Source organism: Anomaloglossus baeobatrachus, chromosome 4, assembly GCF_048569485.1.
Source record: "Anomaloglossus baeobatrachus isolate aAnoBae1 chromosome 4, aAnoBae1.hap1, whole genome shotgun sequence".
NCBI lineage: Eukaryota > Metazoa > Chordata > Amphibia > Anura > Aromobatidae > Anomaloglossus > Anomaloglossus baeobatrachus.
In genome coordinates this window covers 339876640-339898346 of record NC_134356.1, presented here as the reverse complement: position 1 = coordinate 339898346, position 21707 = coordinate 339876640, and the positions used below count along the sequence as shown (strand labels likewise).

General features: G+C 41.3%; 1 protein-coding gene across 4 annotated transcripts in view; it reads right to left on the bottom strand.

The window, feature by feature from the left end:
* The window catches only part of ASB15 (ankyrin repeat and SOCS box containing 15), a 147440-nt gene extending 131944 nt beyond the window's left edge, over nucleotides 1–15496 (bottom strand). Inside the window, exons 1-3 of one of the 4 annotated variants that reach the window (XM_075342533.1) lie at nucleotides 15432–15493; nucleotides 14877–14992; nucleotides 1067–1166 (exon numbers count right to left, since the gene is read on the bottom strand). In XM_075342533.1, coding sequence (XP_075198648.1) covers nucleotides 1067–1164 — 98 coding nt within the window. In that variant the 5' untranslated portion in view covers nucleotides 1165–1166; nucleotides 14877–14992; nucleotides 15432–15493. Of the gene's footprint in view, nucleotides 1–1066; nucleotides 1167–14876; nucleotides 14993–15431 lie in introns of those variants that run through there. The other 3 variants (XM_075342532.1, XM_075342535.1, XM_075342534.1) reach the window with 3 other exon arrangements.
* Nucleotides 15497–21707: the final 6211 nt, after the last annotated feature.

Genomic DNA, 21707 nt, shown 5'->3' with positions numbered 1-21707 from the left:
GTAATGAATATTAGTCACTAGCTGGTCACAGTTACTATAGTACTATAGTCTAAATTATCAATGGTCACTTCATGCATGTAAATACATACTGCCCAAGTTGAGATATCTATCTCTCATAGGAGAGATGTACACAGGAGAGCACAGCCTGAAGCACTGAGAAGAAGCAGTGTGCTGCTAAGGAATGTGAAAATAAACCTTAAAGCGTAACAGTATTTTTAATTTTTATTTAATAAATGTATGGTGCACATGAAAATAAGCAACTTTGTAATATATCTTATCAGACAAAGTTGCTTCTTTCTCTGTCAAAATTGATCCGTCATTATCAAAACGCTCAATTCTTTGGTAAAATCTGTATTCAATGAAGACTTTCCCATTACCCAGATAGGTGAAGGCAGTTGTTACTGATGAGATTCCATGACACCTGAAGAAGGGAGGAGCTAGAGGCAGAGCTCCACCCCCTCCTATCTACATAGAATCTCATCAGTAACAAATGCCATCTCCTATCTCAGTAATGGGAAAGTCTTCACTGAATACAGATTTTACCTCAGAATTGAGAATTTGGATAATGACTGATCAATTCTGGTAGAGAAAGAAGCAAATTTCTCTGATAAGATATTTTATAAAGTTGCTTATTGTCACTGTTAATCAAGTGTAAAAAGAACTCTAAACTCTGATCCCTGTATGTAAATTGCTTTGTTACCCCTCGGTTAACTCTATATAACCAAGACCTTTTTTTCCTACTGTTACCCCATGCTTTCCCAACTCAGACCTCCCCATTTTAACTTGCAAAATCAATAAAAACAATTGAATTACAAAGTTGCTTATTTTCACGTGTACTATTCATTTAAGAAATGAAAATTAAAACGATGATTAATTACACTTAAAGTCATTACACGGTAAGACGTCATTTGTATCTAAGATAATTATTGGTATATGGAGTGAGCTTTTTACCTACAACACAAAGATGTATTAAGCATGGCTTGATTATTAGGAAGGCTGGCAACATTAAAAAAAATGATTTTAGAGTACTGGTATTCTGCTTGTGAAAAGAAATCTGTTTTCTTACCCATCTACAAGAACAGGAGGTGCAATACTTTGCAGGGATTCTTGAATACCGAACTGGATTTCATAACTGTCTAACTGATCTTCCTCTGTTTCCTCCATGCCTAAGAGAAATTTGATATTGAAATTCTGAATATATGAAAAACTAAACAACGATAGTAATTTTTTAGGATAATTTAATTGCAACATTAAGGGGATATTCTCAAGTTTGGAACTTATCCTATATTATTCGTAACTTCCAAATTATTACCCGTCTAAATGCTGTGACACCCTCTGATCTCGAGGCTCTGAAGAGCCATATGTGAATGGAGTGAAGGTCAATCATGTACACTGCCACTCCACTCCATTCATTCTTAATATGACTGCCAGACATAGCTGAGTGCTGTGCTCTACTAGTCTGCAGCAATTCCATAATAATGAATGGATCAGCAGTGCACATGACCGACCTCAACTTCTTTCACATGGGGCTCTTCAGAGCCCCAGTCCTCAAGATTGGTTGACATCCCAGTGGTCAGATGCCTAGAGATCGGGAAGTTACTAATGGATAAAAGATAACTTCCAAAATTGAGAAGAGTATTTGTATATATTGTCATGGCCGAAAGTGTTGGCATCCTTGAAATTGTTAAATAAAATGAAGAATTTCTTCCTAAAAATTATTGCAATTGCATGTTTTGTCATACACATTTATTTCACTTGTGTGTATTTGATCAACCCAAAAAGAACAAAGAAAAAAGGGCAAATTGGACATATTTTCACACGAAACCCCAAAAGGGCGAAGGACAAAAGTGTTGGTACCTTTCCAAATTTGTGGGTAAACAACTTTGTTTCAAGCATGTGATGTTCGATCAAACTCGTCTGTGACAAGTAACAGGTTGTTCAATATGAAAATCCCAACTGGAACCAAGTAAAAAAAAGGAAAAGTTGACTCAATATTTTATTGTGTGTCTGTGTGTGCCACACTAAGCAAGGAGAACAGAAAAAGGAGAAGAGAATTGCCTGAGGACTCAAGAACCAAAATTGTTGAAAAATATCAATATTCTCAAGGTTACAAGTTCATCTCTAGAGATCTTGATGTTCCTTTGTCCATAGTGTGCAACATTATCAAAAAGTTTACAACCCATGGCCCTGTAGCACACTTCCAGGACATGAACGGTAGAGAAAATTGATGAAAGGTTGCAATGCAGGATAGTCTGGATGGTGGATAAGCATCCCCAAACAAGTTCCAAAGAAATTCAATCTGTACTGCAGGCTCAGGATGCATCAGTGGCAGCACAAACTATCCATCAACATTTGAATGACATTAAAATGAGACCCAGGGAGGACCCCACTGCTGACATCTTCAGTTTGCCAAAATCTAAGTGAGTAAACCAAAATCCTTCTGGGTAAGTGTCTTGTGGACACATGAGACCAAGATAGAGCTTTTTGGTAAAGCACCATTCTACTGTTTACTGAAAATGGGATGAGGCCTACAAAGAAACAAACAGTACCTACAGTCGAAAATGGTGGGAGTTCAAAGATGTTTTGGGGTTGTTTTGCTGCCTCTAGGCACTGGGGGCCTTGAGTGTGTGTAAGGCATCATGAAATCTAAATATTACCAAAGGATTTTATTTTAGGTCGCAATGTAGTGCCTTGTGTCAAAACGGTGGGTATGCTTCCCAGGACGTGGGTGTTCCCACAGGACAATGACTCAAATGTTTAGTGCTCGACACAGTGCGAGCTGCATGCAGTGTTTGAATCTCTTGCACTGAGCGTAAAAACAGCATTATCAGATGTAGTGTGTACAAAAAAAAGTAAAAAACTTCGCTACATGTGGGCGGAGAGCCAAACTGCGCAATCAGTGACTTCCGATGGGTTTCAGGTCAACTTCAGGTCCAGAACTGAACTTTAGCTAAAGTTCAGCTGAATGCACCAAGCTCAAACTTTAACGAGTCCTCTCATCTCTAGAGCCAACTTATTGACTCCAATATTTTGCCTGGGTGTCCACCACTTGGCTTTTGAATGAATGGACGGACTTCATTTTGAATTCTTCAAACTATCTGGCACTCACATGATGCAGTTTGACAATTTTCTTGGCTGAAAGACCGCTATTGATGAGCTGGATGATGTTGTTTCTCTTGTCTTGGGAAATCTTATTCATGGCTGCTCAACGATTCGAACCTGTGACCGTTTGCTCAGTGTGTTATTAGGTTGATATGCATGTGATTAGGAAATGTGAGAACAGGTTATAATTTGTAATATACAGGAAAAAAAAGATTTTTCCACCACCAGGAGCAAAACAGTAACAATGCAGGGACTTGACGTTGAAAAGATTTGAAAAGAATCTACATAACTAATCATGCTAAATAGTTGCAAGTCAAATTTATGTATGAGATAGCCAAGATGATTGTCTATAAAATGAAGGTAGTCTCACATTCAAAGCTATAGTGGCTGGTGAGATATGGAACCTGAAATTCAAAAGTTCAAAACGTTGTTACTAGGGTTGAGCGAATGTATTCGCCACTATTCAGTATCTGACAGATAACAGGCTATTCGCGCCATTTGGTATCCGACGAATAAAACAACATCCGCTCCGATACTTTCATTTTAATTTCTGACTTCCTGGCGCCTGTTTTCCAGCATCATCTACATAAACGTTTTTACAGCTTCCGGGAACGATACATATATAGTCCCCACTGCTGAGAGAGAGAGAGAGATTATGCATTTTCCCATCCATTTCGGCTTTTTCCTTAGTGACCACAGCTCGCTGTTAGGTCCAACGTGAAATTATTCTGGTTTCCCATAGACTTACATTGCGCGTTGAATATTCGCGTATAGTCGAATAGCAGTGACCTATTTGTCGGATATTCGTGAAGTCGGATATTTTGGTATTCGATCATCCCTAGTTGTTACCCTTTTTCTCATCAGTGTATTTACTCCAAATGGTGTGTAATCAAATATTAAGTTGAGGGTGCCAACAATTTTGTCTGCCCTATTTTGGGAGTTTTGTATGAAATTCAGTTAAATTTGTCTTTTTTTGTGTATAACAAAACATGTGTAATTGCAATAATTTTCTTGGAGAAATGATTCATTTTCTGGAAAAACTTTAAGGAATGACTTTTGACCATTTTAAGTGTAGCTTTATAAAACATTGTAAAACTAATATGACAATCAAATTCAATATTTGTTTTGTAGCTTCATAACAGGGCTTAATGATTGTGTAAAGCACTGTGCAGGGCAGATGTCTGACAGTAAGGCTATGTCCGCACGTTGCTTTTTACCTGCTTTTTTGCTGCTTTTTTGCTGCTTTTTCAACTGCAGCGTTTAATGCCAAAATGGTTGTGTTCTGCTTTTCAAGCAAAGTCTATGGGAATTTGGGTTTCTTGTCCGCACTTTGCAGTTCAAACTGCAGCCTTTTTGTTGCAGAACTTTGGTCAAAAACTCAGCTTTGTAGCGCAAAACCCAAATGGCAAAAACAATTGACATGTGAATTGTTTTTGCCATTTGGGTTTTGCCCTGCAAAGCTGAGTTTTTGACCAAAGTTCTGCAACAAAAAGGCTGCAGTTTGAACTGCAAAGTGCGGACAAGAAACCCAAATTCCCATAGACTTTGCTTGAAAAGCAGAACACAACCATTTTGGCATTAAACGCTGCAGTTGAAAAAGCAGCAAAAAAGCAGCAAAAAAGCAGGTAAAAAGCAACGTGCGGACATAGCCTTAATAGGACACTGAAAAGGACATTTGCCATTTGGAGTTCCCTTTTTAAATAATCCATTCAACCATAAAATTATCTCTACCATTTTCAATGGTTTACTGTTCCCCATAAGGCTCAGTTCATATATTCTATTGTGATTTAGCTTTCTAAGACAAAAACTTTATAAAAAAAAATTTATATAAATGTATTAAATGTATGCATGTTTCCAGTTTTATGTAAAAAAAAACCAAAACAAAACAAAAAAAAAGCTTCCAAAGTCTGAACTGGCCCATCAAACTTTGGGCTCTATTCACACTAATATAATAGGGAAATATTAGAATACAATTATTTCTACAGCATGGTAACATATCAGTCTAGAGGTGGTTGGAATTGAATTCCCTTATAAATGAATTGGAATTCTGGCATCGTCTTGGTTACCAGTAGTGTGTATAAGTGCCAGGATATTTTTTTTTTTTTCATTTTTATTAATACAAACTAGCTGTAGATAGCAGGGATACTAACGAAGTGTCTCTCTCCCTATCTGTCTGTCTCTGCCTCTCTTTCTCTGTCAATAGAGGGTGGATCCCGGCACAAAAGCGTCCATTTCAGAAGTATAATATAAAACTTCACATTTATTGGAACGATAAAAACAGCATAAAATGAATTCCTCCAATCAGAGGAATTTATTTTATGCTGTTTTTATTTTTCCAATAAATGTGAAGTTTTATATTATACTTCTGAAATGGACGTTTTTGTGCCGGGATCCACCCTCTATTGATTGCCTTCAGCCTCCTTCTTCCAGCGAGCACCATCCGGATTCTCCTCTAAGAATTTCCCCTGTTTTGGTGAGCTGAATTACACTGTCTCTTTCTGTGTGTCTGTGTCTGTCTGTCTTTGTGGCTGTCTGTGTGTGTCTCTGTGTGTGTGCCTGTGTCTGTCTCTATGTGTTTTGTGGATCTCTCTCTCTGTTTGTCTCTGTCTCTGTGTATCTCTGTCTCTGTGTGTGTCTGTGTTTCTCTGTTTCTGTGTGTGTCTCTGTATGTATGTGTATCTGTGTCTCTCTGTGTGTGTCTCTGTATCAGTCTCTGCCTGTGTCTATGTCTCTATGTATCTCTGACTCAGTCTCTATGCATTTCTTTCTCTGTTTGTCTCTGTGTGTGTGTGTGTCTGTCTCTGTGTGTGTCTGTCTTTGTGTGTCTGTTTCTGAGTGTCTCAGTGTATGTCTGTGTGGGTCTGTCTCTGTGTGTGTCTGTCTCTCTCCGTGTCTCTGTATCTGTGTGTCTGTCTTTGTGTGTGTGTCTCAGTGTGGGTGTCTCTGTGTATCTATGTGTGTCTGTCTCTACCAAAATCATATTACCTCACACATAAGCTTCTTATACTAAGAATGTCCTTTGTTTCCTATAGCAACTAGAGTTGAGCGCGGTTCATGGTTCTCCAGTTTGCGGCTCAAGTGATTTTGGGGGCTGTTCTAGATCGAACTAGAACTCGAGCTATTTGCAAATGCTCGATAGTTCTAGATACGTTCGAGAACGGTTCTAGCAGCAAAAAGCAGGGCTTTTTACAGCTACAGTGTGCAGGAGCCATCGCTGGCAGCCTGCCAGAAGCTGGTAACCAAGATAAACATCGGGTATCCAACCAAAGCGCTTTGGTTAGTAACCCGATGTTTATCCTAGTTACGTGCAGGAAGCCCACACTTCCCCGCTCAGCTCGCTACACCCCCTCCTGCCCGCGGCATGTACACACGTACACACACACACACACACACACTCTGCACACATGGCCCCGCTCGGCTTACCTGCGGTGATGAAGTCCCGCCATCCCGACCTTAGCGCTGTCACTGTCCTCCATGGCTACCGCTTGTCACATCACCTTCTCTCGCTTCCGACCCGAGACTGACTAGCGGTGACGTCACGGGCCTCTCGCGATACTTGGCTGTGAAGGCGGCGGTCATTGAACTCAGTGACAGGTGCTGTCGGCAGTGCAGGAGATCAGCGCAGGTAATGTACCTCGCTGACAGAAGCACTTGTCATGCCCTGCAGTGACCTGGGCTGACCTATTGATGTTAGCTCAGGTCACTGCACTGCTCTCCCAGCCAATGGGGAACATTCTGCTCTTCATTGACTGGGACAGTGTGGATCGTCATGGCAACCCCTTGGATTACACCAGACCTGGATTTGTTTTTCTTTCTAATAAATTGGTTAAAGAGGGAATGTTTTGGGGAGTGTTTTTTCAAATAAAAATGTGTTTGTCGTCTATTTTTTTTATTACTGACTGGGTTGGTGATGTCGGGTATCTGATAGACGCCTGACCTCACCAACCCCAGGGCTTGATGCCAGGTGACATTACACATCTGGTATTAACCCCATATATTACACCGTTTGCCACAGCACCAGGGCGCGGGATGAGCTGGGGCGAAGCACCAGGATTGGCGCATCTAATGGATGCGCCACTTCTGGGGCGGCTGCGGCCTGCTATTTTTAGGCTGGGGAGAGTCCAATAACCATGGACCTCCCTAGTCTGAGAATATCAGGCCCCAGCTGTCTGCTTTACCTTGGCTGGTGATACAATTTTGGGGGGACCCCTACGTGTTTTTTTTAATTATTTAATTTAAAATAACAGCGTGGGGTGCCCTCAGTTTTGGATTACCAGCCAAGGTGAGGTTGCCAGCTGTGGTCTGTAGGCTGCAGCCGTCTGCTTTACCCTAGCTGGCTACAAAACTAGGGGGAACCCTACGTCATTTTTTTTTTTTTCATTTTTTTGGCTAAATACAAAGCTAAGCACCCCTTAGTGCCACATGAAAGGCACCAAAGGGTGCAAAATTACAAAATGAAGGAGAGTGGGACATTATGTGTCTTTCTGCCATTATAATGACAGAAAAGACTGATATGAAGTGCACAAGCACAAGAAAATCACCAGAGCGCTCTACGCTGTGAAAACCAGTAGAAAATGGCACTGGAGGGAACATGTGACCGCCTCATGTAGGATGAAGCTATGGATCCTGGGTAAATTTATGCATTTACCCTCCTTCAGTTTTTTTGCAGTACACCAAAAAAAACGGAAGGCACACGGATGACAAACAGATGACATACGGACCGTCTACGGGACGGAAACGGATGCACCCGTGAAAAAAAACGGACTGTTTTTTGCAGACCGCAAAAATGGATCGGTCGTGTTAATGTATCCTTATTCTGATCTGCCGTTTATAAACAGCAGGCAGAAATAAGTGTATAACGCCCCCCAGCGTCAGAAAATCTCCAGGGTTTCAGGGCTAGCTGAGACCCTGGAGATCATGATTCAGGACGGTTTTTCCGGTCCCCGCTCACGTGATCACAGGTATACACCGTACACCGATGATCATGTTACAGTAAATGACAGCGCCGGTAAAAAATTATTTATCTCCTATCTGGCATGAACAAACACTTCTTCTCCACTTCTTCTCCACTTCTCCACTTCTTCTCCACTTCTTCTCCACTTCTTCTCCACTTCTTCTCCACTTTTTCTCCACTTTTTCTCCACTTCTTCTCCACTACTTCTCCATTTTTTCTCCACTTTTTCCTCCACTTTTTCTCCATTTTTTCTCCACTTTTTCTCCACCTTTTCTCCACTGTTTCTCCACTTTTTCTACATTTTTTTCTCCACTTTTTCTACATTTTTTCTCCACTTTTTCTCCACTTTTTCTCCATTTTTTTCTCCACTTTTTCTCCATTTTTTCTCCACTTTTTCCTCCACTTTTTCTCCATTTTTCTCCACTTTTTCTCCACCTTTTCTCCACTGTTTCTCCACTTTTTCTACATTTTTTTCTCCACTTTTTCTACATTTTTTCTCCACTTTTTCTCCACTTTTTCTCCATTTTTTTCTCCACTTTTTCTCCATTTTTTCTCCACTTTTTCTCCACTTTTTCTCCATTTTTTCTCCACTTTTTCTCCATTTTTTCTCCACTTTTTCTCCATTTTTTCTCCACTTCTTCTCCACCTTTTCTCCACTTTTTCTCCATTTTTTCTCCACTTTTTCTACATTTTTTTCTCCACTTTTTCTCCACTTATTCTCCACTTTTTCCTCCACTTTTTCTCCACTTTTTCTCCACCTTTTCTCCACCTTTTCTCCATTTTGTCTACATTTTTTTCTCCACTTTTTCTCCATTTTTTTCTCCACTTTTTCTCCATTTTTTTCTCCACTTTTTCTCCATTTTTTCTCCACTTTTTCTCCACTTTTTTTCAACTTTTTCTCCATTTTTTCTCCACTTTTTCTCCACTTTTTCTCCACTTCTCCATTTTTTCTCCACTTTTTCTCCACTTTTTTCTCCATTTTTTTCTCCATTTTTTTCTCCACTTTTTCTCCACTTTTTCTCCACTTCTTCTCCACTTCTTCTCCACTTTTTCTCCACCTTTTCTCCACTTTTTCTACATTTTTTCTCCACTTTTTCTACATTTTTTTTCCACTTTTTCTCCACTTTTTTTCCACTTTTCTCCACTTCTTCTCCATTTTTTCTCCACTTTTTCTCCACTTTTTCTCCATTTTTTCTTTACTTTTTCTCCACTTTTTCTCCACTTTTTCTCCACTTTTTCTCCACTTTTTCTCCACTTCTTCTCCATTTTTTCTCCACTTTTTCTCCACTTTTTCTCCACCTTTTCTCCACTTTTTCTACATTTTTTCTCCACTTTTTCTCCATTTTTTTCTCCACTTTTTCTCCACTTTTTCTCCACTTCTCCACATTTTCTCCAACTTTTCTCCACTTTTTCTCCATTTTTTCTCCACTTTTTCAACATTTTTTTCCTCCACTTTTTCTCCACTTTTTCTCCACTTTTTCTACATTTTTTTCTACACTTTTTCTACACTTTTTCTACACTTTTTCTACATTTTTTTCTCCATTTTTTTCTCCACTTTTTCTCCACTTTTTCTCCACTTCTTCTCCACTTTTTCTCCACCTTTTCTCCACTTTTTCTACATTTTTTCTCCACTTTTTCTACAATTTTTTCTCCACTTTTTCTACATTTTTTTCTACATTTTTTTCTACATTTTTTCTACACTTTTTCTCCACTTTTTCTCCGTTCTTTTGCTATGGTCGGTCTACCCATTAGCTCTGCCATGCATAGTGTAGCTCTACACCTACTGCACATGTTACTTTATGATTGACATCTCTTTCGTACCAGAGCTGTCTAAGCCTACTCTGACCCCATATTTGTCATTACTATATTGTCCTTGTACTGTATTATGACATTTTTATCATGTGTTTCATTTCTTGCTGTGTTGCAATTTTTTTGCTGCATCCCAATTGTACCTCTACATTGTTCGAGTTTATGTTATTGTTCTCTCACTCTTATGTGATACTGATTATTGTCATTTTTCATGATTACATGCAGATAAGTCCAATCTGACGAAGGCTCAGGCCAAAACGTCATTTGTAACTTGTTTTCGACAAAAATATATATGCTTATGAAAAAAAAAATTTCTTAATACGGACTAATAAAGAGTGATTTTGCATTACTATCCGTTGTGACTTACTGACTTAGTCTGGGAGATTTAGAGTGCCGAGGTTACTCACTAATTTTATCTATTATTACCTCTGAGCACCTATATACCAGTGAGCAGAGCTTCCTCTACAGTAGTTCTCCTGATTAGGCATGCCCTTACCTCATGAGCAGGGCATTGCAGCTTTGGTAGCAACCATTACGACATGGACTCTGCTGCTGTGGACCCGGGGAGAGTGAGTGCAGATTCATTGCACACACACTCCTCACATGAAGGGTCCGCACTCCTAGAAAATGGGGGATACATTCCCTGAGTGTCTCCCCCCCATATTCTAGATGGTCCAGAGTCGTCATGGGACCCCTTTATTTTTTTTCTTACAATAAATTGGTGAAAGAGGAAATGTTTTGGGGACTGTTTTTTCAAATAAATTTCTTTTGTCGATTTTTTTTTTTTTTGTTAGTACTGACAGTTTATGATGTTGGGTATCTAGTGGATGCGCCACGTCTGGGGTGCCTGCGGCCTGCTATTTTTAGGCTGTGAAGGCCCAATAACTATGTACCTTCCCACCCTGAGAATACCAGACCACAGCTGTCCGCTTTACCTTGGCTGGTGATCCAATTTGGGGGGGACCCTACTTTTATTATGTAATTATTAATATTTATAAAATAATTATAAAAAAGAGCCTGAGGGGACCTCCACATTGGATCCCCAACCACGGTAAAGCTGCCAGATGTGGTTTTCAGGCTACAGCCGTCTGCTTTACCCTAGCTGGCTATCAAAAATGGGGGGACCCAACGTCATTTTTTTTTTTAACTATTTTTTAAATAGAAAAAATTAATGGGCTTCTCTGTATTTTGATTGCCAACCAAGGTAACGGCAGGCAGATGGGGGTGGCAACCCATAGCTGTCTGCTTTATCTGCGCTGAGAATCAAAAATACCGCAGAGCGCTACGTCATTTTTTTAAAGATTTATTTTTACAGCACTGTGATGTCCAGCAATCAAAATACAGGGAAGCCCATTTTGTTTTTAGTTATTTAAATAAATAATTAAAAAAAATATATATGGGCTCCCGCTGCATTTTTTGTATTGCTAGCTAAGGGTAATCCAAGCAGCTACTGGCTGCTAACCCCCACTGCTTGGTGTTACCTTCACTGGCAATGGAAAATCCAGGGAAGCATTTTTTATTTTTTTTGCCAAAAAACTACAAAAAAAGGACGTGAGCTTCGCCATATTTTTGTATGCTAGCCAGGTATAGCAGGCAGGTGCTGGAAGAGTTGGATACAGCGCCAGAAGATGGCGCTTCTATGAAAATGCCATTTTCTGAGACGGCTGCACACTGCAATTCGCAGCAGTGGGGCCCAGAAAGCTCAGGCCAACCTGTGCTGCGGATTCCAATCCCCAGCTGCCTAGTTGTACCTGGCTGGACACAAAAATGGGGCGAAGCCTACATCATTTGTTTTCTAATTATTTCATGAAATTCATGAAATAATAAAAAAAGGGCTTCCCTTTATTTTTGGTTCCCAGCCGGGTACAAATAGGCAACTGGGGGTTGGGGGCAGCCGTACCTGCCTGCTGTACCTGGCTAGCATACAAAAATATGGCGAAGCCCACATAATTTTTTCAGGGGGCAAAAAACTTCTGCATACAGTCCTGGATGGAGTATGCTGAGCCTTGTAGTTCTGCAGCTGCTGTCTGTCTGGAGAAGAGCAGACAGCAGCTGCAGAACTACAAGGCTCAGCATACTCCATCCAGGACTGTATGCAGACGTTTTTTGCCCACCAAAAAAATGACGTGGGCTTCGCCATATTTTTGTATGCTAGCCAGGTACAGCAGGCAGCCACGGGCTGCCTCCAACCCCCAGTTGCCTATTTGTACCCGGCTGGGAACCAAAAATATAGGGAAGCCCGTTTTTTTTAATTATTTCACTTATTTCATGAAATAATTAAAAAACAAATGACGTGGGCTTCGCCCCATTTTTGTGTCCAGCCAGGTACAACTAGGCAGCTGGGGATTGGAATCCGCAGCACAGGTTAGCCCGAGGTTTCTGGGCGCCTCTGCTGCAAATTGCAGTCCGCAGCCGTCCCAGAAAATGACGCTCTCATAGAAGCGCCATCATCTGGCGCTGTATCCAACTCTTCCAACAGCCCTGGAGCCGGGTGGCTTGTTGGGTAATCATGAGTTAATACTGGCTTTGTTTTACTAGCCAGTATTAAGCCAGAGATTCTTAATGTCAGGCACGTTTGACCCGGCCATTAAGAATCTCCAATAAAGGGTTAAAAAAAAGACACCACACAGAGAAAAAATACTTTAATAGAAATAAATACACAGACACATTAGAGACTCCATCTTTATTACCCCCTGTCAGCCCTCCACGATCCATGGTCTTCTGTCTTTCTCGTTCAACAAATGCAGCTCTGCTACATCACTGCTGCATGGGGGAAGACGCTGCTTCCCGTGGAGCATTCACTCCGTGAAAGCTGCACGAGAAACAGCGTGCAGCCTTCACTCCGTGAGTGATCAGTGCTGCTAGTGGTAACAGCGGTAACGCTGACAGACGCGTTACCATAGCAACGGTGCTCCCGGAGCCGCGGTTAGCGGTGACGTCACCGCTAACTGCGTTGCTATGGCAACGGTGATCTCCGTTAATGACCGGCTGTGTCAGCCGGTCCCTAACGGAGCGGGGAGTCGACCGTGTGCTAGAGCATGTCGCCGGTACACGGCGATACACAAATGTGCACCGTGTACCGGAGAGATGCACTCGCAGGTCCTACATGACGCGTCATAGTCATGTGACCAGTCTGTAGCCAATGAGATAATAGCCACGTGACTGGTCACATGGCTATTTTTACGTCACGATAGGTCCTGCATCTCTGCTGGCAGTGCCGGTCACCGGGAGGATTCAGCGATCATCGGATGGAATAGCGGCAGGAGACAGAGTGCAGGAGGGATCGCGGGGACCGGTAAGTGTTATGGCAATGTTTATTAACTGTATGTGTACATTTATAATGCATTTTTATGTGTTTGTGATTGCCTCCCATTATAGCCTATTGGTTCGAGTTCGGTTCGACGAACCGAACTCAAACGGGACCTCGGCTCGGCGAACCGACCTCAAGCCGAACCGCAACCGGTTCGCTCATCTCTAATAGCAACCAATCAGAGCTCCTATTAATGACCTGTAGCTCCCAGCTCCATTGACTTTAATGTAAGCAGTTTTTTTTTGCAAATAAATGTAAAGTGAGGGGTTAAATTTCCCCTCAAAACATAGTCCATGATGTTTCTTGAGTCAAATGGGGTGTCTGGGCAAAATGTTGTGATTGTAAATGTGACGGTGCGGATTCCTTTAGTGGACACACACACACATACACTCAGCTTTACATATTAGATTGTGATTTGAAAATAACTAAATACAATACAACTACAATACAATACATTTAATAAAAACATTTGATTTAACAGTAAAGGGGGCTTTACACGCTACGAGATCGCTACAGCGATCTCGTTGGGGTCACGGATTTTGTGACGCACATCCAGCCGCTGTAGCGATCTCGTTGTGTGTGACTCCTAGGAGTGATTTTGGATCATTGCAAAAACGTCCAAAATCGCTCCTCGTTGACATGGGGGTCCATTCTCAAATATCGCTGCTGTCGCGTGGGCGAAGTTGATCCTCGTCCCTGCGGCAGCACACATCGCTACGTGTGACGCCGCAGGAACGAGGAACCTCTCCTTACCTGCCACACGCCAGCAATGAGAAAGGAAGGAGGTGGGCGGGATGTTCGTCCCGCTCATCTCCACCCCTCCGCTTTGATTGGCCTGCCGCTTAGTGACGTCGCGGTGACGTCGCTGTGATGCCGAAAGTCCCTCCCCCTTGAGGGAGGGATTATTCGGCAGTCACAGCGACGACGACGACCAGGTAAGTGCGTGTGACGCTGCCGTAGCGATAATGTTCGCTGCGGCAGTGATCACCAAATATCGCCATAACGATAGGGGCGGGTGCTATCACGCTCGCCATCGCTAGCATCGGCTAGCGATGTCGCAGCATGTAAAGCCCGCTTAAGTCATCTTCTGGTTACACATTCCCTTTACAGGGGTTGTCTTTTTTTAGGCATGGACTACCTTAAGAAAAACAATAATTGGAGGTTTCTCTGTGGCTCCAGTACAAACTGTGGATGTCTATGACAGCTTTGAAAGCAGTGTCTACCCATTCAGAAGTCACAACACCACTGCAGCCTGTAATTGGTCGCATATTTCAGGTGACTACAAAAATGCTTCATGAGAGAAACATCCGATGACATGCTCTTCTAGTCACCAGAGCGCTGCAGCCAATTACAGGCTGCAGTGGTGCTGTGACTTCTGAATGGGTAGACACTACTTCCGGAGCCATCATAGACATCTACAGTTTGCAGTGGATCCACAGGGAAACCTCCAATTATTGCTTCCAGAGTAGTAGATGGGGTTAGTATGTCTCAGTTTATCATCTTTAATCTATCCGCACCTAAAAATATTATTTTACTGTTGGACAACACCTTTTAAAGATTGACCTTTTAATGTGTAACTTCACCCTAACATCCTGTGGCTGGTTTGTTAAACATAGTGTATAAGATTTTCAATCAAGCATTACAATTTGTTTCCAAATTTATAAAGTGTTAGTATTATAGTATTATTAAAGTTTCTCATACCAGTCCCTTGAGCTACGGTATATATTTTCTCTTTGTCAAATACCCAATCCCTTCAGTGCATCTGTGGAGAACTGACTCTTATACAATCGTTTCTTCATTAGAGAAGCACCACTTTACTGACATTGTACCATGAAGCATAAAGTAAAAAAAAAGAGAGACATATTTAAATATGTGGACAATACTGCAATATTCATTATGTATTAGTAAGTGAAATCACAGCATTAAGGCAGTTGCCCAGTACTAACAGCCATAAGTGACTAGAATATACTAGAAATATTGGTTTGGCTCCTAAGTGAAGATCCCAGGCCCAGACTACTGGTCCAGTACCTAAGGCTTGTACGGAGCTGAGTAAAGTGTATCAAACAGCATGATGGTGCTCTTAGTAACATGATACATTATAAAGCATGAGCATATACTCAATATCTTTAGTTACTAATCCCAGATAAAACCTTTGAATACCTCTGCTATATAATAAGATAACCACTCAGCTACACACAGCAGTTTGCCTATTTTACATTCATTTTGCTTCAAATGAATAGATAAAGCTTTCCTCACCTTTTCCAGTCCTCATTAGAGCATGACTAAACAGAGGCCTTTACTTATGAGCAGAAGCCTGTAGTACACAAGCCATACATGCTTTCTAAAATTAAACATGAAGTGCTGGGTTATATATAGCACTGACCTTGTGAAGCATAAACCAAGTACATGTGCTCTCAGAGAACAGAGCGACATGGGAATTACAGCAAATGCTGTAATAGTGTCAGTACGGAAAGAAAACAATGCTTCACATATACATAGAAGATCTGTTCAGGCGTGCAAATAATATGAGAAAAACATAAAAGTCCATTTAAAGAAGTACTCCTATATATATATATATATATATATATATATATATATATATATATATATATACAGTTGAAACCAGAAGAAAGGCACATATGTATGTTTTTCTCACAATCTGACATGAAATTAGAATAAAACTTTCCCGTTTTAGTTGAATTAAGGTTATCAAAATTATTTATATTTGCCGAATGCCAGAATAATGGGAGATAGAGAATATATTAAGGCATTTTTATTACTTTAGGCAAAGTCAAAAGTTAACTTACACTAAGAATACTATGCCTTTAAACAATATGGGACAGCCTAAATGATGATGTAATGTATTTAGAAGCTGCTGATAGGTTTATTGACAACATCTGAGTTAATTAGAGACACACCTGGTGGATGTATTTTAATGCACACCTGAAACACACTTCTTCTTTGTGTAGCATCATGGAAAAGTCAAAAGAAATCAGCCAAGATGTCAGGAAGAGAATTGTGAACTTGCACAAGTCTGGTTCATCCTTGGATGCAATTTCCAGATACCTGAAGGTGCCTCGTTTATCTGTACAAACAATTATACCCAGGTACAAACAAGATGGGAATGTCCTGCCATCATATCGCTCAGGAAGGAGATGAGTTCTGTGTACTAGAGATGAATGTGCTTTGGTCAGACATATGCATATCAACCCAAGAACACAAGCAAAAGACCTTGTGAAGATGCTGGTGGAAGCTGGTAAGATTGTGTCATTATCCACAGTGAAACGAGTACTGTATCAACATGGTCTGAAAAGCCACTCTGCCAAGAAGAAGCAATTATTCCGTAATAAACATAAAAAGGCCACATTAATGTTTGCAACTGCACAAAGGAACACAGACCTTAAGGGGTACTTTGCACGCTGTAACGTCGCTAGCCGATTGTAGCGATGCCGAGCGCGATAGTCCCCGCCCCTGTCGCAGATGCGATATCTTGTGATAGCTGCCGTAGCGAACATTATCGCTACGGCAGCTTCACACGCACTTACCTGCCCTGCGACGTCGCTCTGGCCGGCGACCCGCCTTCTTCCTAAGGGGGCGGGTCGTGCAGCGTCACAGCGACGTCACACGGTAGGCGGCCAATAGAAGCGGAGGGGCAGAGATGAGCGGGACGTAAACATCCCGACCACCTCCTTCCTTCCTCATTGCAGGCGGGACGCAGGTAAGGAGATGTTCCTCGCTCTTGCGGCTTCATACACAGCAATGTGTGCTGCCGCAGGAACAAGGAACAACATCGTACCTGTGGCTGTAGCGAAATTATGGAAATGACTGACACTACACAGATCACCGATTTGCGACGCTTTTGCGATCGTTTATTGGTGCTTCTAGGCTTTACACGTTGCGACGTCGTTACCGGCGCCGGATGTATGTCACTTTCGATTTGACCCCGACGATATCGCAGTAGCGCTGTTGCAATGTGCAAAGTACCTCTAACTTTTGGAGACATGTCCTGTGATCTGACAAAACTAAAATTGAAATTTTTGGCTATAATGACCATCGCTACGTTTGAAGGAAAAAGGGAGAAGTGATGTGAATACATTTGAATTAAATTCCAGTTTCGGGCTCCCTCTTGTGGTCAGTGCTGGTAGTGAAGTTGGCTTGCAGAATAGAAACCAGACAGCTGGGGAGAAAAGATCTCTTTTTTGGGGTTTATTTTGTCCCCATCCTCTATTGAGACGGATCCAATCAAGGTCCAGGCCATTCATGATTGGGTTCAGCCTTCTTCTCTAAAAGCCCTTCAGAAGTTTTTGGGTTCTGCTAATTTCTATCGTAAATTCAATGCCAATTTTTCCAGTATTGTCAAGCCGTTGACTGATTTGACCAAAAAGGGAGCTGATGTTGTGAATTGGTCTCCAGAGACAGTCTTGGCTTTTCGGGAGCTTAAAAGGAGGTTTACTTCTGCTCCAGTCTTGCGGCAACCTGATTTGTCTATTCCATTTCAGGTGGAGATCGATGCGTCGGAGATCGGAGCTGAGGCTGTCTTGTCTCAAAGAGACCCTGTGACCTCTAAAATTAGACCCTGTGCTTTCTTTTCCCGGACATTTTCACCACCAGAACGAAATTATGATTTGGGGAAATCGGGAATTGTTGGCTATGAAGTGGGCCTTTGAAGAATGGCGACATTGGCTGGAGGGGGCGAGACATCAAATTGTTGTACTCACTGATCATAAGAATTTGATCTATCTGGAATCTGCCAGGAGGTTGAATCCCAGGCAGGCTAGATGGGCCTTGTTTTTCACATGCTTTAGTTTTGTGGTCTCTTATATTCCGGGAACTAAGAATATTAAGGCGGATGCCCTTTCTAGGCGTTTCTTTGCTGATTCTCTGGATGTGACGAGCCTGCTACAATCCTGCATGAGGGAGTGATTCTCTCTGTGATTTCACCTGATTTGAGACTTGAGAAATTTCAGGAGAACAAATCTGAAAAATGTCCTGTGGGGAAATTGTATGTTCCTGACCAATGGAGGAGAAAAGTGATGTCTGAAATTCATTGTTCTGTGTTGGCTGGTCATCCTGGGATTTTTGGCACCAGGGATTTGGTGAGTAGGCCCTTTTAGTGGCCTTCTCTATCTCGTGATGTGAGGAGTTTTGTGCAATCCTGTGGGATCTGTTCAAGATCCAAGCCTTGTTGTTCTCGTTCTAGTGGACTGTTATTGCCATTGCCGGTGCCTAAGAGACCATGGACTCACATCTCAATGGATTTTATTTTCAATCTCTCTGTTTCACAGGGGATGACGGTCATTTGGTAATCTGTGATAGATTTTCCAAAATGATTCATTTGGTGCCACTGCCTAAGTTGCCATCAGCTTCGGAGTTGTTGCCTTTGTTTCTTCGTCAGGTGGTTCCTTTGCATGGTATTCCTGAGAACGTTGTGTCCGACACGGGAGTCCAGTTTGTGTCTAGATTTTGGAGAGCCTTTTGTTCTAGGCTGGGAATTGAGTTTTCCTTCTCCTCCATGTTTCATCCTCAGACCAATAGCAGACTGATTGTGAATACATTTGAATTAGATTCCAGTTTGGGGCTCCCTTTTGTGGTCAGTGCTGGTAGTGAAGTTGGCTTGCAAAATAGAAACCAGACAGCTGGGGAGAATTGGCAATCAGGGTGTTCTGACTGGGCCTGTATAACTGAGTAGTGTTCTCTTGTTCCTTGCCGGTGCTTAATGTATCTCCTGTGTGCTAAGGACATTATGAAACCAGCCCTTTTCTCTGTGTCTACCAGAACTCCTCTCAGATCATTTGGTCTTTGTACCTCTGCTTATTGTTTCTACTTTCTTGTTATTTTGCCTTTGTGGAGTTCTTGGTGGAGTTGGAACATTCCCTGCTGGGAATGTCTGTGTACCTTGCTCCATGGTCTGCTATGTATTGTGTTTTGTCATGCTTGGTACAAAATTCAGTCCCTCCTCTATATCAGTGTTTTTCTTGGATCCCAGTAACACCAGAGTGCTGATATAGTGGGAGAGAGCCTGTGTACGCTCAGTATTTTTCCATATCAGGCTGCTGGTATTTACTAGGGTTTTTACGGCTGCAGTTAGTGCTCTTTCCTATCATTTCCTATGCAGATTGTTTGGGCCTCATCTTTGCTGAATCTGTTCTCTAGCTACGTATTGTGTTTTCTTATATCACCGAAGTCTTTACATGTGGGGGGCTATCTATATCTTTTGGGACTACTCCGTGGCAGATTAGCTGTTCTAATATTTCTTTCTGTAAGAATATTTAGTTCTCCGGCTGTGTCGAGGCGACGAGGTCATCGTAGGCATGTCCCACGGCTACTTCTAGTTGTGTGTCAGTATTAGGTCTGCAGTCCGTTAAGATTGGAGCAACTATGGTTATTTTTTGGGTTTCCGAGTTTTTGTCTTTTTCTGATCCTCCTCGGTCACTGAATCATAACAGAAAAGCTTTGAAGAATACCATTCCAACTGTAAAACACGGCAGCATCATGTTGGGGAGTTCTTTTGCTGCAGGAGGGACTGGTGCACTTTACAAAATAGATGGCATCATGAGGAAAGAAGATTATGTGGCAATACTGAAGCAACATCTCAAGACATCAGCCAGGAACTTAAAGCTTGGGTGGAAATGGGTCTTCCAAATGGAGAATGACCAGACGCATACTGCCAAACTGGTTACAAAGTGGCCTAAAGATAACAAAGTCAATGTTTTGGAGTGGCCATCGCAAAACCCTGATCGCAATCCAATTGAAAATTTATGGGCAAGGTTTAAAGGGCAGGTGCGAGCAAGGCAACCTACAAACATGGCTCAGTTACACCAGATCTGTCAGGAGGAATGGGCCCAAATTCCTACCAATTATTGTGAGAAGCTTGTGGAAGGATATCCAAAACATTTGACCCGTCATACAGTTTAAGGGCAATGGTACCAAACACTAAAGAAAAGAATGTAAAGTTTTGACTTTGCAGAAAGTAATATAAATGCCTTAAACATTCTCTCTCATTGTTCTTGCATTTTGCAAATATAAATGATTTTGGTAATCCTAATTGACTTAAAACGGGAAAGGCTTATTCTGATTTCATGTCAGAGAATGAGAAAAACATGCATATGTCTCTTTTTAGATAGTGTATGTAAACTTCTGGTTTCAACTTTATATGTGCATATAATGTAGTGTGTTATACTCAACAACCGCTGCTCTCCCCGGGATCCAGCTCAGCAAAAATCTGTACACACACTGCCGTACAGAAAGTATGGAATGTAAGAAACCAAAAAGAATAACAGAATACATGGAAACCCTCCCAAGCCTAAAAGAAATAAGATAGGACATAACTGGGATGGGATTCACACAAACAAACGTCAGGGTATAGCAATAGCCATGTCTCAGTAAGGAAACCTTAACCGAGGAGCTGGGACTCCAGACAACTATCGATCCAGAAATATAGCCAACACCGAGGCATGTGAGTAGTAAGAATAAATAGCCGCTACCAAAGTGTGATTGGGCAAACCAAAAGAGAAAGTCACAAACCTGAATCGAAGTGAAACAGAAAGGTGGGGCATTAGAAAAAAGAACAAGTGATCCTTCAACAGTTGGGACAGCACAAAACAGACTGTGGTCCAACGAAGAGGGAAACCGACTAATAACCAAAGATCACCAGTTCAATCCGTGCAGTGTAGCCATGACAATTTATTTGCCAAATTCCAATCTGCTGCATCTGAAGTGCATTATATCTGTTATCTATGGTTGGATACAACTTAGGATGTATAATTATATATTTTGATCACAATGTATGAAGATTAACTGCAAACTTTGCTGTACATGAAATAAGTATAATGTAAACAAGTAAAACAATGCATGTAGTATACAAGATTCTACATACTATACAGTTGCCTGCTGGATAGAATTTTCTCTTGCCTTTTTCTTTAGTATAGGATTTGCATTTTTGATATTTCCATGAAATATTATTCCTCGGATGATTTGCTTATTTTCAGAAGATATTATACTTGTCATTCATTTCTGGATGTTGGCCTCCTTATTTTTGCAACATACTAATTTGGTAGAGGACACAGACAGCAGAGCAGCCCCTGTGCTAGAACGGTAAACTGCTTTGAAGGTGAAAGAGGGTCCCTATTCTATTGGGCCCCTGTGTCTGCTTCTGTAACAATATAGTTGTAACTTACAATGTTTACAATATAAAATATTCTGATAAGTAACAATTAGAAAAAGTATTATTAAAAACTAAAAGTGTTTTCATGTGAATAGAATTACACAGATCCTTGAGATGTGGGTGGCAGATTAAAAGCATGACACTATTTTTAGAAGTAGATTAGAAAAATAACCCCGCAGAAAGCTTCAACAGGGGGAAGAAAAAATAAACCTATTAATGCCAGATATTGACTGAAGAGCTGATTATATTTCTTAATATTTGAGTACTCAATAGTCATTAAATACATATTTCAATAACAAACTAAAATGTAAAATCTTTAGTCACATGGTGCAGCAATACTGTCGACTTTCCATCCTTTTTCCATCTTT